Source organism: Artemia sp. Qi Xiang Cuo, chromosome 16 (genome assembly GCF_049724085.1).
Source record: "Artemia sp. Qi Xiang Cuo chromosome 16, ASM4972408v1, whole genome shotgun sequence".
Taxonomy (NCBI): Eukaryota; Metazoa; Arthropoda; class Branchiopoda; order Anostraca; family Artemiidae; genus Artemia; species Artemia sp. Qi Xiang Cuo.
In genome coordinates this window covers 42,191,302-42,212,943 of record NC_142809.1, presented here as the reverse complement: position 1 = coordinate 42,212,943, position 21,642 = coordinate 42,191,302, and the positions used below count along the sequence as shown (strand labels likewise).

Sequence of the window (21,642 nt, the reverse complement as noted above, 5' to 3'; positions counted from 1 at the left end):
ATTTTAAGTATATTGCCTTCTGCTTCCGTTGTAAAAATGCTGAGATTGTTCTACTCAACGCAAGTACAGGATTTAATAAGGGCGTTCCTAATTTAAGAGGAAATAAACCTGGTTTTCCTATGTGGTTTAATTCCTACAAGGTTATTTCTGAGTCAGATTAGTTTTTCGGAAGCATAAAAGGATTTGCTTAAAATTTCTTTGAAACTGCTTTAAAACTTCTTCAATCATACTCGTAAATATCGATTTAGAAAGGTAAAAAAGGTAAAGGCAAAGAATACGGCATTGGGCTTTACAGTCCCTACCGGCGATGCTGATCTCCGTTTCTTGGCCCTTCAGCCAAGAAGTGCAATAGGGGGCTGGGGGCCAACCTTCCTGTGCTTTGGCACACCCTTCCTGTTTACCTTTCCCAGATTTCTCCGGTTACCCATTTAGAGCTGGGTCGACTCTGGCTGAGCTTACAGAGTCACACCACCAACCACCGTTCCAAACCAAATAATTGGGTAGACCAATAATCGGGTAGAAAGACCAAAAACATTTTGACCATCATTAGGAGTTTGGGTTATCTTCATGAGCCCTTTCTGAAACCAAGATGTAAACCACGTTGCTTAGAACTTGACAAGTTTTTTGTCATCCTCCCCCCTCCCCCAGAACATATGACTGAAATGCGTTTAAAGTAAAGATACTATGTCTAAGATTGCCCTTGCAGGGAAAATGGAACTGACCCTATTTTTAATCAAATGGCTTCATGGGGCTAAAATACTTTACTGGGGGAAGTTTGGAAATTTACTTCCAGTATTTTATGTATTAATATATTTTATAAACGTTTTACGTGGGAAAGGATTCTTTCCACTATGTAAATGTGTTGTAAATTTTATTGTAGAAATTTTATAGTGAAAGTTCAAGATTATTTTTGAAACATTCTTCAACAGGGATTTTATTGGCTTATTGACCAAATTCTGACCCATGGATTTGGAATTTTCGATAAAGGCAATTTTATTGTGTCCGAGAAGAACTCCCTTTATGTTTGTCTATTTTTTTGGCATTTAATCGTAGATTAAATTTAATTACTATAGAATTACTTTGAATCTCTAGAAGATCAATTTTGTTCAATTCTGAAATCTAAGTAGGCAAAGAATGTACCCTATCCATGTGGTCCTAGAGCCATGAACTAGGCTGCTTTTGCAAGCCTATATCCATATTTCTTAGACAAGAGCCATTTTTTTAATTTTCAAACATTTTGCCATACCGATAAAGAATCAAACTTTACACGTTTGGACCTTGTCCACTACGCTCAACTGTAACCAACTACCGTAGTGTAGGGTCCAAACGCACTATTAAGAATTCAATTAAGCAGAAACGGTGCGTCGGTTGTCGTCCAGCACGGACGGAGGATTTGTTTTTTTTTTCTTTGGAGGAGGTCAACTTCGTCAACAAAAGACTAGCTGACTAAAGATAAAAAGAGAGATCATCTTCATATAATTGCGTGTTAAACTTTTCCTATAGTCTCCTCAGAGCTTTACTCTTTATTCACACAATCACATTTCTATTTATTTATTTTTCGTTTCAGATGTACCATCTCATTTCGATTTTAGTCCCTTTGTAGCCCCTATATACAGTGTTACTCTTGCAAGACTTAAAACAACGGATATTGATCAAGAGGTAAAGGAGAAAGCAATTTCGTGCATGGGCCAAGTCTTGGCCTCATTTGGAGACGTTCTTCAGGTTTGTGTTTTATTCAATATATTTAGATACCGAAAAAGGTGAATGAATGGCCTTTTTTGAGCCAATGAATGGGCCCGAAAGACTCAACATGTCATTTTCAAGGTTGAATTCTTCAATAACTACTATAATCATTGCTGAAGATACCATTATAAAAGCAAACAAATAAAAGATTCAGCTTAGCTAAAACTATACTTAATGTTTTCGTCAATTCATGAGCTAAGCCTTAGCTACCTAATCGTTGAGGTGTGTCAGCAATTGTTAAAGAGTTTTAAAATATCTCATTTCCTTTCATGCTAATAATACCAAGGGCGCCGGCAGAAAATTTTCAAGGGGGGAAATAGCAGGGGTTGTTGGGTGACAGTTTAGGCGGTTTAGGGCACCAAAATACGACTTTACCCCGAAGAGGACGAATTTGCAATCAATTTAAACCGAGAGAAGCTAATTGATTTAAAAGTATCAATAACTATATTTTAGGCTTCCCAGTTTCAAAAGAAGTAATGCCACACGGTGGCAGTATTGGATTCAACGAAGTTGATTCGCTTTATTTGTAATGAAATTGGGGTACGTTTGGTGATCTGTAATTGCGTATCAGCTATAATGAGGGAGGTGAGTCATTTTTTAGGTGGGGGTAGGGTAGATTTCTAAAAAAATATATTTTAATTAACTACCTACTTCCTCTTGGTAAGGCTTAAGATAAGTCTTGATAAAGGTAGGGGGAGTAGGACTTTATTAAAACATTCCGCAATACAGCTAATATGTCAGACTTCCATTTTGCCAGGACAAAGGAGGAAAAAACAACGCAAGTCATCATCAGCCCCGCCCGGAAATTTCTATGGGGTTGCAAATACTGCTAGGAACTTAGTTTTCAGCAATTTTAAATTATAATATTTTTCTTTTTCTATCTATATGAAGTACTTCACTGTATTTAAACAAATGTATGTAATGTATTTATCGATAAGAGAATCCTATTGTAGAGGTTATGATGGCTATGTAGAAGATGAAAAGTCTCACAGAATTTCCATCCATACAAACAATAATACTCCTCTTCATCTAACCAAAATTCTTTGTTAGTAATATTAACTAGGACTTTTCACAAAAATTACCATTCATCGCCAGTTTTTTAAGTATATTCAAATCTTATCCGAAATTGAAATTGCAAATTTAAATTTAGAATGGTACTAATGGATTTACAGAAATTAATATACAGATTTTGAGAGTGGTTAACCAAGGTTTTGTTGGGCCGGTGCCTCCAATTCTATCCTTGTTAGGCCCGGCTCTTACTTGAGAAATAATAAGAAATTAAATAAAAAAAGAGCTCTTTAAAATAGAGTAAGGAAAAGATTTGAAACCTACTTCAACAGATTATTCTTTGTATGAAGAGGACTTTCGCCTCCTTAGCTCCTTACTCGTTACTGTGAAGTTTGGCTTTTCCCCAAAATTTTAAAGAAAATTTGGAATTGGAAGAAAAAGTTCAAAGCACTAAAAAATCTTTTGTTTAATGAGCAGGATGTTGATAAGGGGGCAGTCCCCCTTATAAAAATAGTTATTTATATTTGTTTTAAGTTTTAAACTTGCTCCTTACTTTAGTTGAAAAACTTGTTCTATTTGTTTAATTGCATTTCATGAAGTAAGTGATAAGTTTATTTAACAAACAAATTACATGAATAAATAATTTTCTAAACTGGCCGACGGGGAGCAGGGCTCGGTTTGTCGGCCAAAAACATAAAAAAAAATTGTTGAAATAATAAATAAAGCATATCAATAATGAAAAAAAAGACACACATGGTAGGTGATAACAGAGGAGGCCACCCCAGCGCGAGAACACCACAACAAATTTCATACTAAAATCCAAATTCACCAATCCCAACATCCAGGCAAAGAACAATTTTTGAAATATGTTTTTTCAAAGAAAATCGGCTCTTGAATCTTGGGGACACTTCTATTAAATTAAATTTATTTGCAATATGAGGGATCTGGTATCTGATTGAGAATCTAGCTCTTTCAGATTTAATTGGGGGAAGGCGATACTTCTTGGAACGGACGTGGTGGGCAGGAGAAATGGGAGTCTCAATTATACCCAGATCATGGAAATAATTTGCCGAAGATTGGATATCATAATACCATATTGCTGTTTGCAGGTCTTTCAGTTGTTTGAGATTAAGTATATTGAGAAAGAGATATAAAGTTTGGGTTTCTGAAAGATTTTGGAAGCCTCACTGGGCGATGAACAAAAGTACCCAGGATTCTAACCGCCTTATTTTGAATTATCTGAAGAGGTTGGAGATGGACCATAAATGTGTTGAGATATATTACAGGGCAATATTTAAAATATGATTCAATTAGAGAATGATATAAAATTTTAAGGATGGAAAAAGGAAATACATGTTTCATTCTATGAAGACAACGTAAGTTATGTGCAAATTTCAATCTCAAATAATCAGAATGCTTACGGAAAGATAAAAGCTCATCAAGAATAATCCCAAGGTAACGAAATGAATTTACTCTTTTTATCCTACTTTGATTTACTATTAACTCATCTATGGTAATTTTATTAACTGCCCGCTGTGACCGCCCAAAAATCATGAATTCAGTTTTAGAAAAATTCGGAGCCAGGTAGTTACATGCAAACCATTTATTCAAAGATTTCATTGCTGTCACCATATTCTCAGCCAACAAAGATGGGGTTTTAGCTTTTACTGTCATCGCCGTATCATCTGCAAAAATTACTGCTAAACTACTATCTTGGGGTAAACACCTCGAATGGTCATTTATATAAATCAAAAATAGTAATGGCCCTAATACTGATCCCTGGGGGACTCCAACATCATCAATGACAATATGGCTTGACAGGTGCCCATTTACTTCTACCTGAATTTTTCGACCATGCAAGTAAGATTTTATTAGATCTTGGCCTTTACCTCTAATACCTGCATTATTAATTTTCTCCAATAAAATTTCATGGTTTAGCCTATCAAATGCCTTTTTTATATCATAGAAAAGAGTAGATACATGATTTTCATCATTTAATGAATCATTAATCTCTAAAATTATCGCTGCAATAGCTTGTTCAGTAGAATGACCCGCTCTGAATCCAAACTGATTTTTAGTAAATAAATTCCTTTTATCAAAATACGAGACAATTCTTTTTTGAATAATTTTTTCAATAACCTTAGATATAGGGGAAAGAATAGCTATTGGGCGATAGTTACCTATATCTGTCTTATCAACTTTCTTATGAATTGGAATAACTCGTGCAGATTTCCATACTTCCGGAAAGATCCCTGATGACATCGACGCATTTAAAATATGAAGCAACAGGAAGTTAATTTCGCGTGCAAGTTCTTTCAGAATATTTGTGGAGAGTCCATCAAGACCTAGAGAATTACCACTCTTTAGATTCATAATTACTTTCTGGAACTCACCGAGAGTGACAGGGGCCAGGAACATACTGGAATTTTCGGATGGGGGAGATATTCTTTATATGAATGAGATGGAGATTCAGGGGATTCCAGTTCAACGGTAGAACTAATATGAGAAAAATAATGACTAATATATTCTGCAAGAACATCCATCCCCTTCAACTCAACACCATTTTTATTTATGATCCATTCAGGGTGTTGATTTTTAATATTGTCTCCAGTTTTTTTCTTACCTAATTTCTATGTAGTACCGAGGTGAATCAGATTTTTTAAATACCTCTTCATAATACATTTTTCACTTGTTTTGAGAATTTTAACTAACAAATTTTTATAATTTTTGAATCGCTGTACATTATGAGCTGAGGGGTATTTCATTTTTATCTTATACAGTCTATTTTTTTCCTTGATAGATTTTAGAAGTGATGGACTTATCCAAGCTTGTTTGGGTGAGGTTCTTTTCTGGTGCGTAGTTTTAAATGGGCAATGAAGGTCCAGTTGTTCACTCAAAATTTGATAAAATATATCTAAAGATATGTTGGGGTCATTCTCATTAATAACTTCACTCCATCCTACATCGCTAAAATTAGATTTCAATTCATTCATATTTACATGTGAAAAATTTCTCCTCTTCATATGATTTTCTTGAGTGACTATCTTTTGCACTTTGAAGTCAGACATTAAAATACAATGATCAGATGTATCCTCCATAACCACGAATGTAGACTCACATGGATAAGGTGCAAAAATGTTATCAATCAGAGAAGAAGAAGAATTTGTTATTCGTGTCGGAATAAAACATACTGAGTTCATACCATGAGAAAGGTTACATTCTAAAAACTGAAGGACATGTGGTCGATTCCATGCTGTCTAGAAAGGAGACATCCCATTAAATCAATATCGAAGTCCCCAAGGATTAAAAATGGCATTCGAAGATTTGATATCACACATATTTTCGAATTTATCAATAAAATCTGCCTTATTTGATGAGGGAGGACGATAAATTGCAGCAATTAAAAGTTTATCATTATTTGGTAGAAAATATTCAACAATACTGCTTTCGAAAATCATCTCCGTATTCAAATATAAAAATTCTTCTTTCAGTCGTGCCGGAATATAATTTTTAACCAGTATTGCTAATTCACCTTGCTTTTGTTGAGTTCTACCTACGTGAAAAAATTGGAAATCACTAATATTAATTTTTTTTGGCAGAAATTTCATTTAAAAATGTTTCACAAACTCCAAAAATATCTCTACCAGAATCAAATAAAAAGATCTTAATTGCAGCTTTCCCGCTCTTCCATCCACGACAGTTCCAAAGAGATATTCTCCTCATATTTGGGTTTTAATGAACTATTTCATGAGAAAACAAATATTTATTTGGGGGGACTAAAAAAGAATTTAAAATTTCATTATTATCATGGGCTAGGGGCGTTTGGAATACATTACTAAAATGGGCTGAATTTCTTTCCAATTCCTCCAGCCTAGATGTAGGGATCTCGTGAACTTGACTAACCATTATCATGTACTGATCTCACGCCAAAGAGTACCCCCCCATGCCTCTCCCACAAAAAATTACAAACACTAAAACTCACACTAAATAGATTCTTAATCATAATAATAACACCCAAAATACATAAAACCGCAGAGAACCCACCACATTTTTTATTTCAACCCAAATAAATATCGAACATTTATACTCATATTATTTAACAAAACTAATCCACTATCATATCAACACAATCAGTCTTAAAAAAAAATCATGTATCCATATTTGCGATTCGACCACCATGCTTCCTTTCAAGGTCAGTAATTAGAGCGAAACCTTCACTAACTGTTAGTCGTTCATTCGTTCCATCTCGCCGCTTGATAACTAGGCAGGGGGGTACACCTTTCGACAACCAATAGTCAATTTCAAACTCATGCAATTTTAATTTCACATGAAACAAACTCTTTAGAACTTCACGAACAGATTTCGGCCTATGATCCATCACGTAAATTTTGTCGAATCTTCCAATTTTTTTTGTTTTTTAGTTTTTTGGTGTTATTCAAAATATCATTCCTGATTAACCTTAATGGCAATTGAAATTTCAAAAATTTGGCATTTTCCCTGAAATCCACCAACTTAACTGGGCTTGGGACTGGGAGATCAAGGCCTTCAATGACAACTTTAGACAGTAATTCCTGTGCTCCTATTTCATCTTGAACTTTCACATTCCACATCACTAAATTTTTATCATTTTGATTACTTTCCAATTTCATCAGAGTAATAGACATATTGTCGGTATGTGATTTAAGCGCTATATTTTCCTCCGCCAACACAGATATTTGATTTTTGAAGCTTGCCGTCTCTAATTCAACATTCTGAACACGCGGTATAAGCTGCGCTACTTCTTTACTCGATTCAGAAACAATTTCTTCCAATTTTTTTACATTATCTTCAATTGCTTTGATGTTAGATTTTAATGATTATAAGGTGGCAGTATTTCCTTTAACTGTTTCTAAAATCAAACTGATATTTTCCGCTAAAGACTTTATAGAAACTTCATCACCTTGACTCGTTGCCGTAGACGCAGACAAGTTTAGAGATTCTTCCATTTTCTTCTTTCTCTTTCCCATCCTTTAGAAACTTATCCAAATTCAAATATCAAAGTTCATAAGTTCAGCTCACAGCAGACTAATTTATCACGGTTAATATTAACTGTTCAACTAGACCAATTCATTCACTTGTAATAGGTCCTGGCGCGAAGAGCTCTTACTCCGTTGAATGCATTCAGGTAACTCTTGTATATGAAACAATAAGGTTTTTTGAATACAATTTTTTTTTCGATAAATTTGTTTTTTTTTTTCTTCCCTTTTTTTCCTGGCCATAGAGCTTTACGGGGGAGTCTATGTTGAAGTGATATGTTGTGAATTTATTTGTTGAATAAATTGATTGATTGATTGATTGACAATACTTTTGGTAACGCAGAAAAAACGATCAATATTTCAATGATCTCTGATTGGATTTTGATGGGTAATCAAGCAGTTCGTGGCAACGAACTGTAAGTAAGGAGTGACCCGGCTCAATAGTAACGAAAGCTAAAAAAAAAGAAATGTTGATTACCAATAGATATATCAAAAGAATTGCATATTATGCTGATTCCAAATATATAAGTTTCATTAAGTTTAGTATTACCCATCAAAAGCTACGAGCCTGAGAAAATTTGTCTGACTTTCGAAAGGGGGAGGGGAGACCCCCTGGAAGTCATATAATTTAATGAAAATTACACCATCAGATTCAGCATATCAAAGAACCCTACTGTAGAGATTTAAAGCTCATATCTGCACAAATGTGGAATTTTGTAATTTAGTCAGAAGAAAAATCACAGATGCTTGTTTATATGTTTTTTTTTTACGCCATGGGTGATCATATCAAACCAGTGGGCCTAAAACGTCTGGAGAGGGCTCATTCTAACCTAAGTGAATAGTTCTAGTACCCTTTTTAAGTGACCAAAAAATTGGAGGGCAACTGGGCCCCCTGCAACGCCACATTTTTCCCAAAATCGTCTGATGAAAATTTTGAGATAGCTTTTTGGTTCAGCATACTTGAAATGCCCCATAGCTGTCTTTGTAGATGAAATGATCCCCTACAGCACCTGGGGAAAGGTCTTAAAGTTATAAATTTCCCATTGTTTTATTTGTTATTGGGAAGTATGCATATATGTTTTGGATGGGGAGGGGAGGACAAATTTTCTGCTGTAAGAATTTTCCTTGGAGAGGGGAGTTTGCAGGGGGTGAACTTTTTAGGGAAAATTTTACACTGGGTGAATTTACCAGAATTCCTATACAATTTTTTTTTATATGTCTTGCTTTCTCTTTACCGATTCAATTTTACGTGTGGAGATGCTAAGGGTAATTTGTCGGGTAAATGGCAGGGGTATTGTTGGGGTTCCACCCCTGTTTTTTTCCTTTCAGATAAATGACCTGTTTTCGTTTTCTTAATTACATTTGCTTATTGTATAATTTCAAAAGACAGGTTAAATTTTCGTTGCTAAGTTAGAGGTGTCGCAATAAGTAAGCTTTGAACTAAGTTTTATTTTTGTACTTCCTGGTTCGGGTGTCATTGAAAGATAAAGCCAAGAGGTATAATTGGGTTCGAATGGGGATGTAGCTGATTGGGTGGACCAAGCGAAGGTCAACCCATGTGAACAATTGTGTGAAAAATATTATTCTGTTTTAGTTTGCGCTTAGACCCCGTTTGGGGATATAGAATTATGTGGGATTGTGACCCTTTTGGAAGAATACAAGTAAGGTATTTTCTACAAACTGTGTACTAGTTTCTGTAACCCAGGCAGGGTAGGAATAGAGCTACGAGGTACCGTCATTATTATATTGACAGGGAGGTTTGTTACCTCCAAGGAGAGAGTTAAGAGATTTTCTAGCCGTAACCCAAGGCAGGTACATTTGGCTTTAGAAAGTGGCCATTTGACCACTCGATCGCGTTATCATACCCTGGGACAGGGTATACTGTAAATAGGGTAGTACCAAACCCGATATTTGCAGAACCGGTGTGGTAGACACGCGGGAATCACATTATAATTTGGGGCCGGGGCTTTCCCCTCTAATAAGTGGTGACACCCGTATATTACCACGCCAGTGGCGTTGTGGCCTACCGGTATTACTGCCAGCGGCTAACGCCACGAACATTGGTGGGAGCCAGAAAAGGTCCTATCAGTAAATCCGTTATTTACGGAACCGTTGGGGTAAGAGCGGGAATCCCACTAACATTTGGGCCGACAAGGGGTTCTCCCCTTCGAGTAAGTGGCATAGCAACCTTTTAGCGCCATTTTTGCATTAATAAGTGGCGACACCCCGTACATACACCCCAATAAGTGGTGGCAGCAAGAAACGGAGCTATCAACAGCACTGATAGCAAAAGAATTTTGCGTTTTCGAAGAGACAAGTAATTTAGCCTACAAGAGTAGCCTATTGTGGTTACATATAAAGAAAAAAAATACGGAATCAATAAATATAATTATCAAGATCTATTACGGGCTGTGCCTTGTCAGATCATAATTGAAAAATTTACGAATCAACATATCGCGCAACTAATTAGTGTGCAAAAATATACGGCTAAAATTGTTGCGTGTCAAAGCAATTTTTCGCGAGAGACCGGAAGTTACAAATAAAAGAATTTTCATTTAGACTGAAGAGGTAGTTTCAGTTAACGGAATTTTGAAATTATGTCGGACAGAGATGAGTTTAACTCAATACCGATAAGGGCGAGTGAAGCCCATAGAAAAAGTAGGAAAATAGAAAGAAAGGCTAATATGGAGGCCTTTGAGGGAGAGCACCGAGAATATGAGGAAAAATTGCAGGCTGAGCAAGATGAAATTAGAAAGACTAGAAAAGAGGAACAAAAGGCTAGAGTGGCCTATAAAGAAAGAGACAATACGGATATAGAACGAACGTATTCAGAAAATGAATTAAGAAGAAATAATGATAGACGAAATCAAAGTAGTCCGAGTAGAAGGAGCATTGATAAATCAAGATCCAGCAGGAGCTCGCGAAAAAGCACTCAAATAGATATGACACAACAACTATTAAATTTCATGAAGGAAGAAAGAATCGCTAGAGAGAAAAAGGAGAAGGAAGATAGAGAGGAAAGAAAATACATAATGGAAATGATTGCAGGGAGAAATTCCCAACAGCCGCAGAAATCGTCTACAATAGAGGTAATGTAGGCTGTAAACCTTCAACCAATGAAAGAAAATGAAGATGTACATTTATACATATACAATTTTGAAAAAAACAGCGGAATTAAGCAGATTGCCGAGAGAAAATTGGGTGACAAGAATACAACCCCTCCTTAACTACAAAGCACAAATTGCATATAAAGCATTACCAATGGAATACTCAAAAGATTTTGAAAGACTAAGACAAGCCATTTTTGAAAAGTTTTAACTCTCCCCCGAGCACTTTCAAAGGAGATTTAGAAGCGAAAGAAAACGAGACAATGAAACGTATAAAGAATTCGGGTACAAATTGAAAGATATGTGTTTAAAATGGCTAGAATTAGAAAACTATAGAATGTTAGAAGACCCGGAAGAAATAAAAGAAAAGATAAAGGAAATAATAGATAAAACAGTAATAAAACAATTTTTAGAAAATACCCACAGAGAATTGAAAATATATTAAAAAAAAAAAAACCCAAAACAAGCGAAGAAATGGCGGAAATGGCAAATAGGTGGACCAAAATAAGATAGGAAGTTGAGGAGACAGGCATATTTCAATATAGAGAGTATAACAAAAATAGACACTATAACACAGCGCAAGGAGACCTAACTTGCTATAACTGTGGTACTACGGCGCATTTTACAAGAAATTACTGCAGTAAACATGACCAATAACCACATAAAATGACAGTATTGGCCGTGACCCATAGTAAGAAAGAAAATTGCACATTTGCAGAGGCACATAAAATAAACTGGAAATTGAACGGGGAAGTAGTAGAAAAGGCAATTGATTCTTGCAGTGACCAGACCTAGGTGCTAACTGACCTAATTAATAGAACGGAGATAGACCATAAAAATACGGTCCAAAGAACAACAATAAAAGTAGGCTAGGTACCAACTCTAGTAGTGAATGTTTTAGTAGGAGAAAACATTGAGGACATCGGAAGTCTCATATCGTTAAAAGCGACTTCTTTAGCAGTTGAAAAACTACAAAATGAAACCACAACAGAAAAATATAATACTCCGTTAGCTGCGGAGGGAGGTAGACCGGCCCATAAAACAAATTGGGAGCCTATGCCACCCTGTCGGAAAAACGAAATACTTAATACGCGTATTCAAAATATTGATAATCCACAAAAAGGGGATGTGGAAGTAAAAAGACCACAAAATTTTGAAAATAAGACGCGCGAGAATGATTTTTCGGAAAATTTTCAGAAAATGAAAAACTTGAGAACACTTTTAATGAATATGATACGCTAACAAGTACAGGCCAAAATAAAGCGCTGATTGTACCAGAGAATAAGGAGACGGAATTTATTGTACGCGCTTTTCCTCGTAAAAATTGAGAAATTTTAGTACAATATGAAAAACTAAATGTCGGAATTCAGCTCCCATTTGATAACGAACTATTTGTTTCTGCGGTAAGAATAAAGAAGACTAAAAGAGAGAAAAGAAATATTAAACGGAGCTAGAATGAAGTTATGCAGTCAAAGATGGTGGACACTGGAGTCCAAATCAGATTTAACGATGATTTAGTATTTTGTGCGAATGACAAAATTGAGAAAATTAGAGATGAAAAGATGAGTGTAAAAAGAGGCAAAATTTGGAGATTCAGCCTGCAGTGGCGAAAAATAAAAAAATGTTGGATGGGCTGTGCCTTGAAAAAATAAATAATAAGGAGAAAAATAAAATGTTGGATGGGCTGTGCCTTGAAAACATAAATAATAAAGAGGGAAAAGAGGTCAAAGACCCATGGGGAATAAAACAAGATGGTTACAAAATACAAAATTCTCCCCTTCGAGTAAGTGGCATAGCAACCTTTTTGCGCCATTTTTGCATCAATAAGTGGCGACACCCCGTAGCTTACACCCCAATTGGTATGCATGACTCTCTTATTGTCCTCTCTTAGAGGACAATTTAATTTTCGCCAGGATTAAATTGTCCAGAGGATATTTCTCTGGGGAGGGGGATTTTTCCGTGGAGGTGGAGCAAGGTATCCTGGCGTTATTTAAAAAAAGATCAGAAAAAAAAACTTTTTTCAACTGAAAGTTAGGAGCTACATTAAAACTTAAAACGAACAGAAATTATTTACGTATATGAGGGGGGTTGTCCCGTCCTCCAAACCTCGCTCTTTGCGCTAAAGTTTAAATTGTGTCCCAATTATTTAAAAAGGACTACTGAAACAAAATTATCGGTGAATTAGAACAATAAGTAACTTTTTCTAAAGTGCCAAAAAACTGTAGCGTGAAGAGGAAGGTGTTGAGGAGTAAGTAATATTTTCTGTTCGTTTGAAGTTTTAATGCTGCTCCTTATTTTCAGTTGAAAAGACACGTTTTTTTTTTTACTTTATGAGGCTTAGAGACTCACAATTTTCTAAAGCCAATGGAAAAAGAATGTCAATTAAAATGAAAGCATTTAAAATTGAAAAAAATAATTAATTACAAAAATATACAAAACAATAGCCTACTTACAAAAACTAAGATATGAACTCCCAGCATTGAATTCTGTTGAGCAAAGCCGAAGCATTGGATGTACATTTTTTTAGCAATATCGTCAGTTTTGAACTTGGTTATCAAACACCAAAATATTTAACGTCTTTAGACTCAGTGTTTATAAAAAGTAACGCATTATCAAAGTAGCTTGTTCAAACTAAGATTGAGAAAATCAAATAACAAATTTTAATTCAATATTTTGAATTTAATTTTGAATATCAAAAGTCAGGATATTTGACACCTTTATGCTTCATAACTGTAAAATTAAATATTTTTCGGAGTGACAACTAGGTAAATACAATCACTCCTGGAAAAAAATTATACTAAAACACAAAAAAAGCATCTGTTCAGGGGAGGAATACAGAAATTCCCAGCATTTTGTTCAGGGGAAACATATCTGATTATCGTTGCTTCATATATCAGCTCATGGGTACTCTTGCAATGCAAACAAAAGTTGACGGCATATTTTTACCGAAATTTCCCCTTATTAAGTTGTTTTCCTTGTGTTTTCTATAATTATACGAACTTTCTTTTGTACTAATAACTGCACTAATTACTAATAAGCAAATACATATTTAGGATCACCATAAAAAGCTGATTCTTTGATTTAATCTTATCAATAGTTAGGCTCTTATACTTTCATTATTGACAAGGATTGTTATTTACTTACCATTCATTACTATGAAAAATTCGAAGTTTTTTTTTTACAGCCAAATCATAAAGAAAAAATTTTTGTGGAAAACTGGAAAGGGGTCACCCAGTCACAAATTAGAACTTTTGTTTGTCTTATTAAAGGTCAAAATCGATTGGCAGCCAGCCAACAATGAGGCAACACACATTTTTTCATTGTTTTTTTCCTATTCTGCTCTCTTTTCTTTGGTTTCCTTATAATTACTTTATAGTCCCAAATTCCCCCCCCCCTGCCGGAACCCCATTAATAATACCTAAAAACCCAGTGCGATTTGTTCTGGTCTATTGTTTTCATTTTGACAGGAAATTTTGTGGTAATCTCATCATATCCTTACACAGGGGGAAGGGTTTTATCCCGTGGCCACGAACCACGAATGCCGTAGTTTTCTTAAGGAGAGGGGGAGGGGGTGTTTCCATCCGTAATTCCCTGGAAAATCTGAAAAATTGGCCTTTCCAGATTTAAAACTCCCCCTACCTTCATCAAGGAAAATGATTGGTACTCTTACAAAACAAAAGCTTACAAATTGAAAATTCAAGAAGATAACAAACAGATTAAACTTAAAAAACTACTCAGGAGGCAAAATGAAGACTAAACAAAAATCTGTCGCTTGACTTTTTTTTATTTTTTGCTTGAGCCAAAATCTATAGTATGTCTTTTCAGAGAAAAACGAGAAAAAGAAAAACTCTGGAGCAGAAGCCAGTAACCCCCCCCCCCAAAAAAAAAAAACAGCGAGAAATACTAATACTAATATAGTCATAAATCATAAGAAATCATAAGAAAAGTCAATTTGTGATTTACGGGAGAAGTGTAAATTACTATCCCTGGATAGAGAAACTAGAACTTGATGGGAATGCTATAGAACGTGTCAGAGCAGTGAAGTTTCTTGGAGTGATATTTGATGAGTGCTTGAGTTTCAAAGACCATATTAATCAAATTGCAGCTAGAGTTGCCCGAAATTTGGGAATTATAAGGAAGCTAAAACGTACTTTCCCTAGACCGGTTCTTAGAATGCTTTATTTCTCCCTTATTCATCCGTATTTGATTTATTGTATATTGGCTTGGTCTTCAACGTTTGTGGGTCATTTATCGCAGATTAGAGCATTACAGAATAAAGCTGCAAGAGTACTTACTGGAGATGATAAGCGTTCCTTGGTTAGAGCAAGGTATGCTGAACTACATATTGTTCCAGTATTTGGATTGATTAAGTTTTATAATGCTCTTTTTATGTTTAAACATCAGAATAAAATGCTACCAATTTGCTTTCAAGATTTTTTTCTGCCTGTTTCTAGTTTCATTCTTATAGTTTAAGACTTTCGAATGAATTCAGACTACCTAAGCCTGTGACAACTAGGTCAATGTTTTGTATCCGCCATGTTAGCCCTCGTGCTTGGAATAGTCTGCCAAAAGGGATAAAGAAGGTGACGGATGTTTCTGAATTTAGAAGTCTGTTAAAAGAACATTGTTATAGGGTATATGGGAGTGAGTGAGTCAGTTCTCCGGTCTCTTTTGCCTTTGGTTTGCTAATGTTTTTTTTTGTGTGTGTTTGATTTTTGGATTGAGAAGGACAATGATAAATATTTTGAATATTGATAATTGAAGAGATATTATTGAGTAGGGGTGGTATAGTCGCTTATTAGTTATTTTCATGTGATAGGTTTTTTTTTTCATTATTATTTTTTTGTTATTTTTTTTTTGCCTAGTTGGGGTACTGATCTCCTTTACAAGCTTAGCTTCTGGATTTTGTTATTTTTGGTTGATGAATAAACCCTTGTTTATTTATAAAAAAAAAGTCGAACATCCAGAATTCGAGTGGGCTCAGTACTTGTGTTCCACCCTGAAACATTGTGTTATTGTTTTCCTCGTAGTCTCTTGGAATTTTCTTAAAGTTTGTCTTTTTTCTCACTATTTTGACAAGCATGAATAAAATAAATGAAAAGGATACCCCGTGAAAGACATCCAATTTGGAATTAATAATTTTTAAAGCAATTGCAACAGCTAAGCCATTAATCGCCTACATTGGATTTCTCTAAAATTCTTTCTTTTTTTGGTAAATATGTGCTTTGAATCAACTTTATCACTTCAGCTATGACAGGGCTAAAGACATCCCTTTGCACCTCCGTTTAGTGTAAGGTTTTTGTGTGCATGCATGTGAGTACCGATATTGCTGTCTGGTTTCAAATGCTGTCGCAGCGACCGAGAAAGTTGTTCAAACCTTTTTTTGGAGTTAACTTCATTTCAGCTCGATTTTTGAAATATTGGAATGTGCTTTTATGAATCTCTGAGGCCCCAGTTAAAAAAAGAACTGGTATACTCAAAGATGGGTCTGGCAAAGGAGGTGTAAAATGATAAAGTAAATAGATTTTGGAGGCTTGAACTACATCTTTAATTTAAGCCCTTGCTTTCTATGTGAATAGCATTTGAACCACACTTACTTCAATGCCTACTAATTTAATGGTATTTTAATGGCTAATTTAATGTTAATTAATCGGAGATAGCAAGCTTGCCACACCTAGTAGGAAAGCTATTCAGGAAGTTGACGAATGTCACTATTCTCTTTTTATCTAATTTAACTATTTATGGTTAAATTATTTAAATATTAGTTAAATCCGAATCTTGATATTGACTTTTTTTTAGTATTACTAATGATCAGTAGTAATACGTAAAACCTATCACCAGTCAATGAATTGGTTTATAATCCATAAATACCATAAGATTAAAGGTTGTGTAACTATGCAAAGAAAAAAAAACGCAGAAAAAAAAACATAATCAACGAAGAAATTCAATAAGACGATGGCAAAAAGATAGACGAGCATAAGGGATACTTAAAGACTTATTTATTCAACACGGCCGTGTTTTACGCCAGCTTTCGAACCAGGATTTCTTTCTAGATGTACACTCACCCCCCCCCCCCCACCCCCCACTGATAACCCTGTTTTGTTTGTCGCTGGTTCAGAAATACGGTCGATAGAAAATGACCGAATCATGTTCTTTGCTATGCCATTGACATTATTCCTTGAGGTTTGAATGATAATATTCGTGTCTTTTTGAATATTAATTTTAAAAAAAACAATGTTTTTCCGAGGGAAGTAAAGAGCGAAGTTGAAACTTAAAACAGAAAAAAATTATTACTTCACAGCCTATGTAAGACATATCACTAAAACTATCATAAGTAAGCTGATTAATTGCGTCTCCTCGTGATTTTAGGATTATTCGAAACTAGCGCTTTACTGAAAATACAAAAGTCAAGTATAAAAAACACGATTACTCATTTAAGAGTCAAAAGTGAATTTTTATCCTGGCAACACTCAACAAATCTATAAAGCTTTTCATAATCTTACACCAGTTGCAACATTAGTAACTTGCAGTATACAACTAAAATTATCTTAAAAACATAAGCATAAAACTAAAAAATTTTTAATAACTGCAAAGTAATTGAACAGCATACAGAAATATTGGATTGATTTATCAAACAGTATTTGGCTCTCACCAGCTATAATACCAATAGTGGGTGATATACAGTCTTAAATTGTAAGAAATATGCTTTATATTCTTTAGTATCACTTGAAATGAAGATCAAATAAGACATAATATGAACTCTAGAAATCCGATTATTTCTCTCTAGACAAGAGTGAATTTCAAGCTATAATACAAATTCTAAAGCTAGTCTATAGTCCTAATACTATCAAGATGGCCTTACTTCGAACTTGTGTACAAACTAATCATGACATGTCCTTTTAAGAACCAAAACGAGAGCCAGTCATTGGACTGAGCCATTGTGCAGAAGTGACACCAAATTAAACGTAAAAAAAATAAAGAAAATCCTAAAATAGATTTTTGCTTTATCTTAAAAGGGATTGACAATATTTTGATTCTTTAAAAAGTGTCCTTAATTGGTTGGCTTTTACTGTACCAAAAGTCCTATTTTATTTTGTGTTTTCAGTAAAGCGCTAGGTTTCTATAATTCTAAAAGCATAGAGAAATATAATTAGTTGGTTAATTTATACTAGTTTTATTGATATATTAGATAGGCTGTGAAGTAACAATTTTTGTCCGTTTTACGTTTCAACTTCGCTCTTTACTTCCCTCGGAAAAATTTTGTTTTTTTAAATCAAACTTTGTTCATTTTCGATTAAAATTTAATGCAGAAACAACGCTTCCATGATCTTTTTATTCATAAGGAATAATGTACGATCGTTTTAAGTTTTAATGTCACTTCTTAGTTTCAGTTGGAAATATTCACAAATATGAGCTATGATTCAAGTGAACATACCACTCGATGCCTATTTTTTTAGGTTTCTTCCGAATATAATAATTGTTTTTGGCGCGAATTCAATTTTGTACCCTTATGAAGAGAAGCGGTAACCACTTTGCATCCTATGTACCATCCTACCTTTTTTATTGTTTTTTTTTTAAATAAACAGTTTTTCTATTTTTCTTTCCCTACTCAGCTTATCAAAAACTTGCATTTTCCCCTTAAATCAAAGAACAGTATATTTCCGCTATTCGCCGAAACAATTAATAAATAGCAGAAAACGCTCCCTAGTGAATATGGAGAAAGTAGGTCACATTTAGACGTTTAGCAATTAGCACTGAAAATACTTCCTAGAATACAATATTTCTTTTGCCATATAAGAACACCGAATTTTCAACAATTCATCACTCATATTTTGGAAAAAAAACTTTTTATTTCGGGTTTCCAATCGCCTTCAAATGGCTCACAGAACTTATATAGTATTTGAATTACCCTTACTCCATGCTTATCAACCTTAGTTATGCCCCAGGATGGATGGATGATGGACTATCTATCAATAAGTGTAATGACATCATTTTTATACAATTCTGAAAAAGGCCTATGCCAGCTTTGCCTGTCACTCAGGCTATCTCTCTTGGCTTTTTTTTATTAATTAGCCATGGCTCTCAACTTTCACCAAGTTAATGTCAATTCGCTAGACGTTTTAGCTAAGGAAATTGAAAATAAAGTAAGCATATATGCTATGAACTGTAGGAAGAAATCGTTTGTAATTTGAATCCCGTTCCCAGGTATGAACACAGTAAAAGGAATCTTTGAATCCAAATCCTTTGTTCTGATCCTATTGTCATATTTAAAATCATAGTCAAGAAACTTCAAACTACACCTGATGTTCAAACCGTGTTGATTGATATGGCCTGTTCACAGTGCAACTCTTTGAGAAATAGAACAAAAAGTACCATTTTAGTGTCATATGGCACTTCGAGATGGCAGAATTTAGAAAAAGTACGTAGATATGATAAACAGCTTTTGAATGAGCCATTAAGAATCTCTCTATGATGTTGTAGTAGCCCGCTAGACCTTTTTAAAAAAAAAAAAAAACAGCAAAAAATGGGAGAGAGATCAGTGCTACCGATGCAAAAAAGTGAGTTTCCTTGTTGTTCAGGGAGGGCGACTGTAACTTCCCTGTACAAGGTTTTGACCATTTTGATTCCATTGGTATACTTTTCATTTTGACCTGACGCCATTTTTGAGGGGTTTGCCGCTTTTTTCGAAATCACCATAATTTTTTTTTCGCAATGAACTTTTACTTCTAAGATTAACTGAAACAATAGTTATCGTCCCAGAGTCAAAATTAAATGGCAATTTTTTCTCACTAGACAGTTTTTTTTAAAACACGTTTTTCAACTTTTGATTACTATGGGCTGTGGTTCGCTCTTTACTAGGTTGCAGCTGTCGCTGCAACCATGATGTTCTTTTTGTTATATCTTTAGAAGTTATTTGATTTTCATTTTTTTTTTTACTTTCAGTGCTCCGCTTTTTTCTTATATTTTGTAAGCGTGTCTACAATAAATTATTTTTACTGCTATTATAATTATTATAATTATTTTGAATGTTTCTTAGGCTGACTTATTCAAGATAAAGACATTCCCTCTAGAACTTAAAATGTTTCTTATGCAGGATTTTTGGAGTTTCTTATGATAAAAATGAAAGCTTTTGCAATCTTATTTTATATTCTACTTAATAGCTTGTCCTAACGAATTTCTCTTGGTGGGTGTCTATGCGTCACAAATTTAAAATATTTGCCAAGAATATATAAAATTCCTGTGAAAAAGATATTTTGTCGTCCACTCACGTACACCTATAACTAAGTTAAATGTTTGGGAATATATATGACTTTGACTCCGGTTTGAGGTCCTTTTTGAAAAAAAAAAATCTAAAAAGTACATTACCAATAAAGCAACAACTTTAACTCATAAGAGTCCTTTCAGGTGTCAAAACTTCAACTAAATTGAAAAAAGTTAAAGAACGGAAATCGTTTTGCTTAGGAAAGAAAAAGAAACGAAACAGTAGTTATACTAAAATATCAAAACCCATAACTAATACAAATCACGACTAATGACGAAATCGAGCCTAAAATGGACCAAAATTGTTTCATTACATAAAAATAAAATTCAAAATGAATAAAGATCGGTATCAATAAAGAAATCAAGCGTAAAACAAACATGTACTGTTTTCCTTATTTCCGGTAAAAATTCATTGCTGTGACACCTGAAGATTGTAATTGACATTTTCAAACCTCTGAGGTAGATCCCAAAATCCATTGCTAAACTTTTTCCCCAGTGAGGATAAGCAGGGCACTGTAGATCAGGAGTATCGATATGGTATTGACGGTTCATTGCCCTCCTGATCCCCCTCTTTGAGAAGAGCAAAAAAAATTTTCACGGTTGACATGTGAAAATATCAGATGCGACTTATAGGTATGGCACTGACGATTTACTATTTTTAGCTATATGTTTCTTAATTGTGGGAGTAGTGCAGGGGTGACCATATTTTCTTGGAACATTTTTTATTTCTTTATAAGTGTTATTTATGTTACAGTTTTTATGCCAAATTCAACATTTTTTTTTTTAGGGAGAACTGGTGATATGCTGCCCAATTTTACTGGATAGGCTGAAGAATGAGATAACCAGACTAGCTACTGTTAGAGCATTGTATAAAGTGGCTTCGTCTCCTCTAAGAATCAGAGTAGAAGCCTTGTGGGTATGTTAACCTTTTCATTTGGTTTTCTTCAAGTTTATTTTTAGAGAAATCCTTATTGAGTGGCTAGCGCACTGAACTTGCAATCCTATGTTCTTCGTGTTGCCGATTGTTTGTCTAGGATTGGCGTCAATGGCGTAACTATGTAAGCTCTTCCAGAGTCGATCAAGTTCTAAATGGGACCTGGAGAAATCTGGGGAAGGTAAACAGGAAGAGTGTGTGAAAGCACAGGACGGCTGGATACAACCATCTATTGAACTTTATGGCTGAAGGGCCATGAAAGGGAGATCAGTACCGCCAATATGGTCTATGTAATCTAGTGCCGTCTACTTTACTCTTGTTTTTTACCTTCCTTACTTCTTTTATATAATTGTTTTCCTTTTCCTTATAGTAATGTGAAGGATTTTAGAAACACCTATCCAGTTCCTCTTTGAGAGGAAGGGGGAGTTGGCAAGATCCAAGGACATTTTTTGTGACAAAAAAGTAAAAAACAACTTTTCACAGCCTATTTTTATTTTTTAAAATAATCTTATGTTAGGGGGATGGCCTTCTGTTTCTCCTCTGAATAGCAACCATAAAACGTTATTTTTTTTGT

The 21,642-nt window shown here is 34.6% G+C and overlaps 1 protein-coding gene across 1 annotated transcript in view; it reads left to right on the top strand.

Annotated features, from left to right (window-relative positions):
- The window catches only part of Cand1 (Cullin-associated and neddylation-dissociated 1), a 170,405-nt gene that overhangs the window by 84,879 nt on the left and 63,884 nt on the right, over positions 1-21,642 (top strand). The window contains exons 12-13 of the mRNA XM_089102636.1: positions 1,568-1,722; positions 20,922-21,050. Of these exons, the coding sequence (XP_088958762.1) occupies positions 1,568-1,722; positions 20,922-21,050 (284 nt within the window). The remainder of the gene's footprint in view (positions 1-1,567; positions 1,723-20,921; positions 21,051-21,642) is intronic.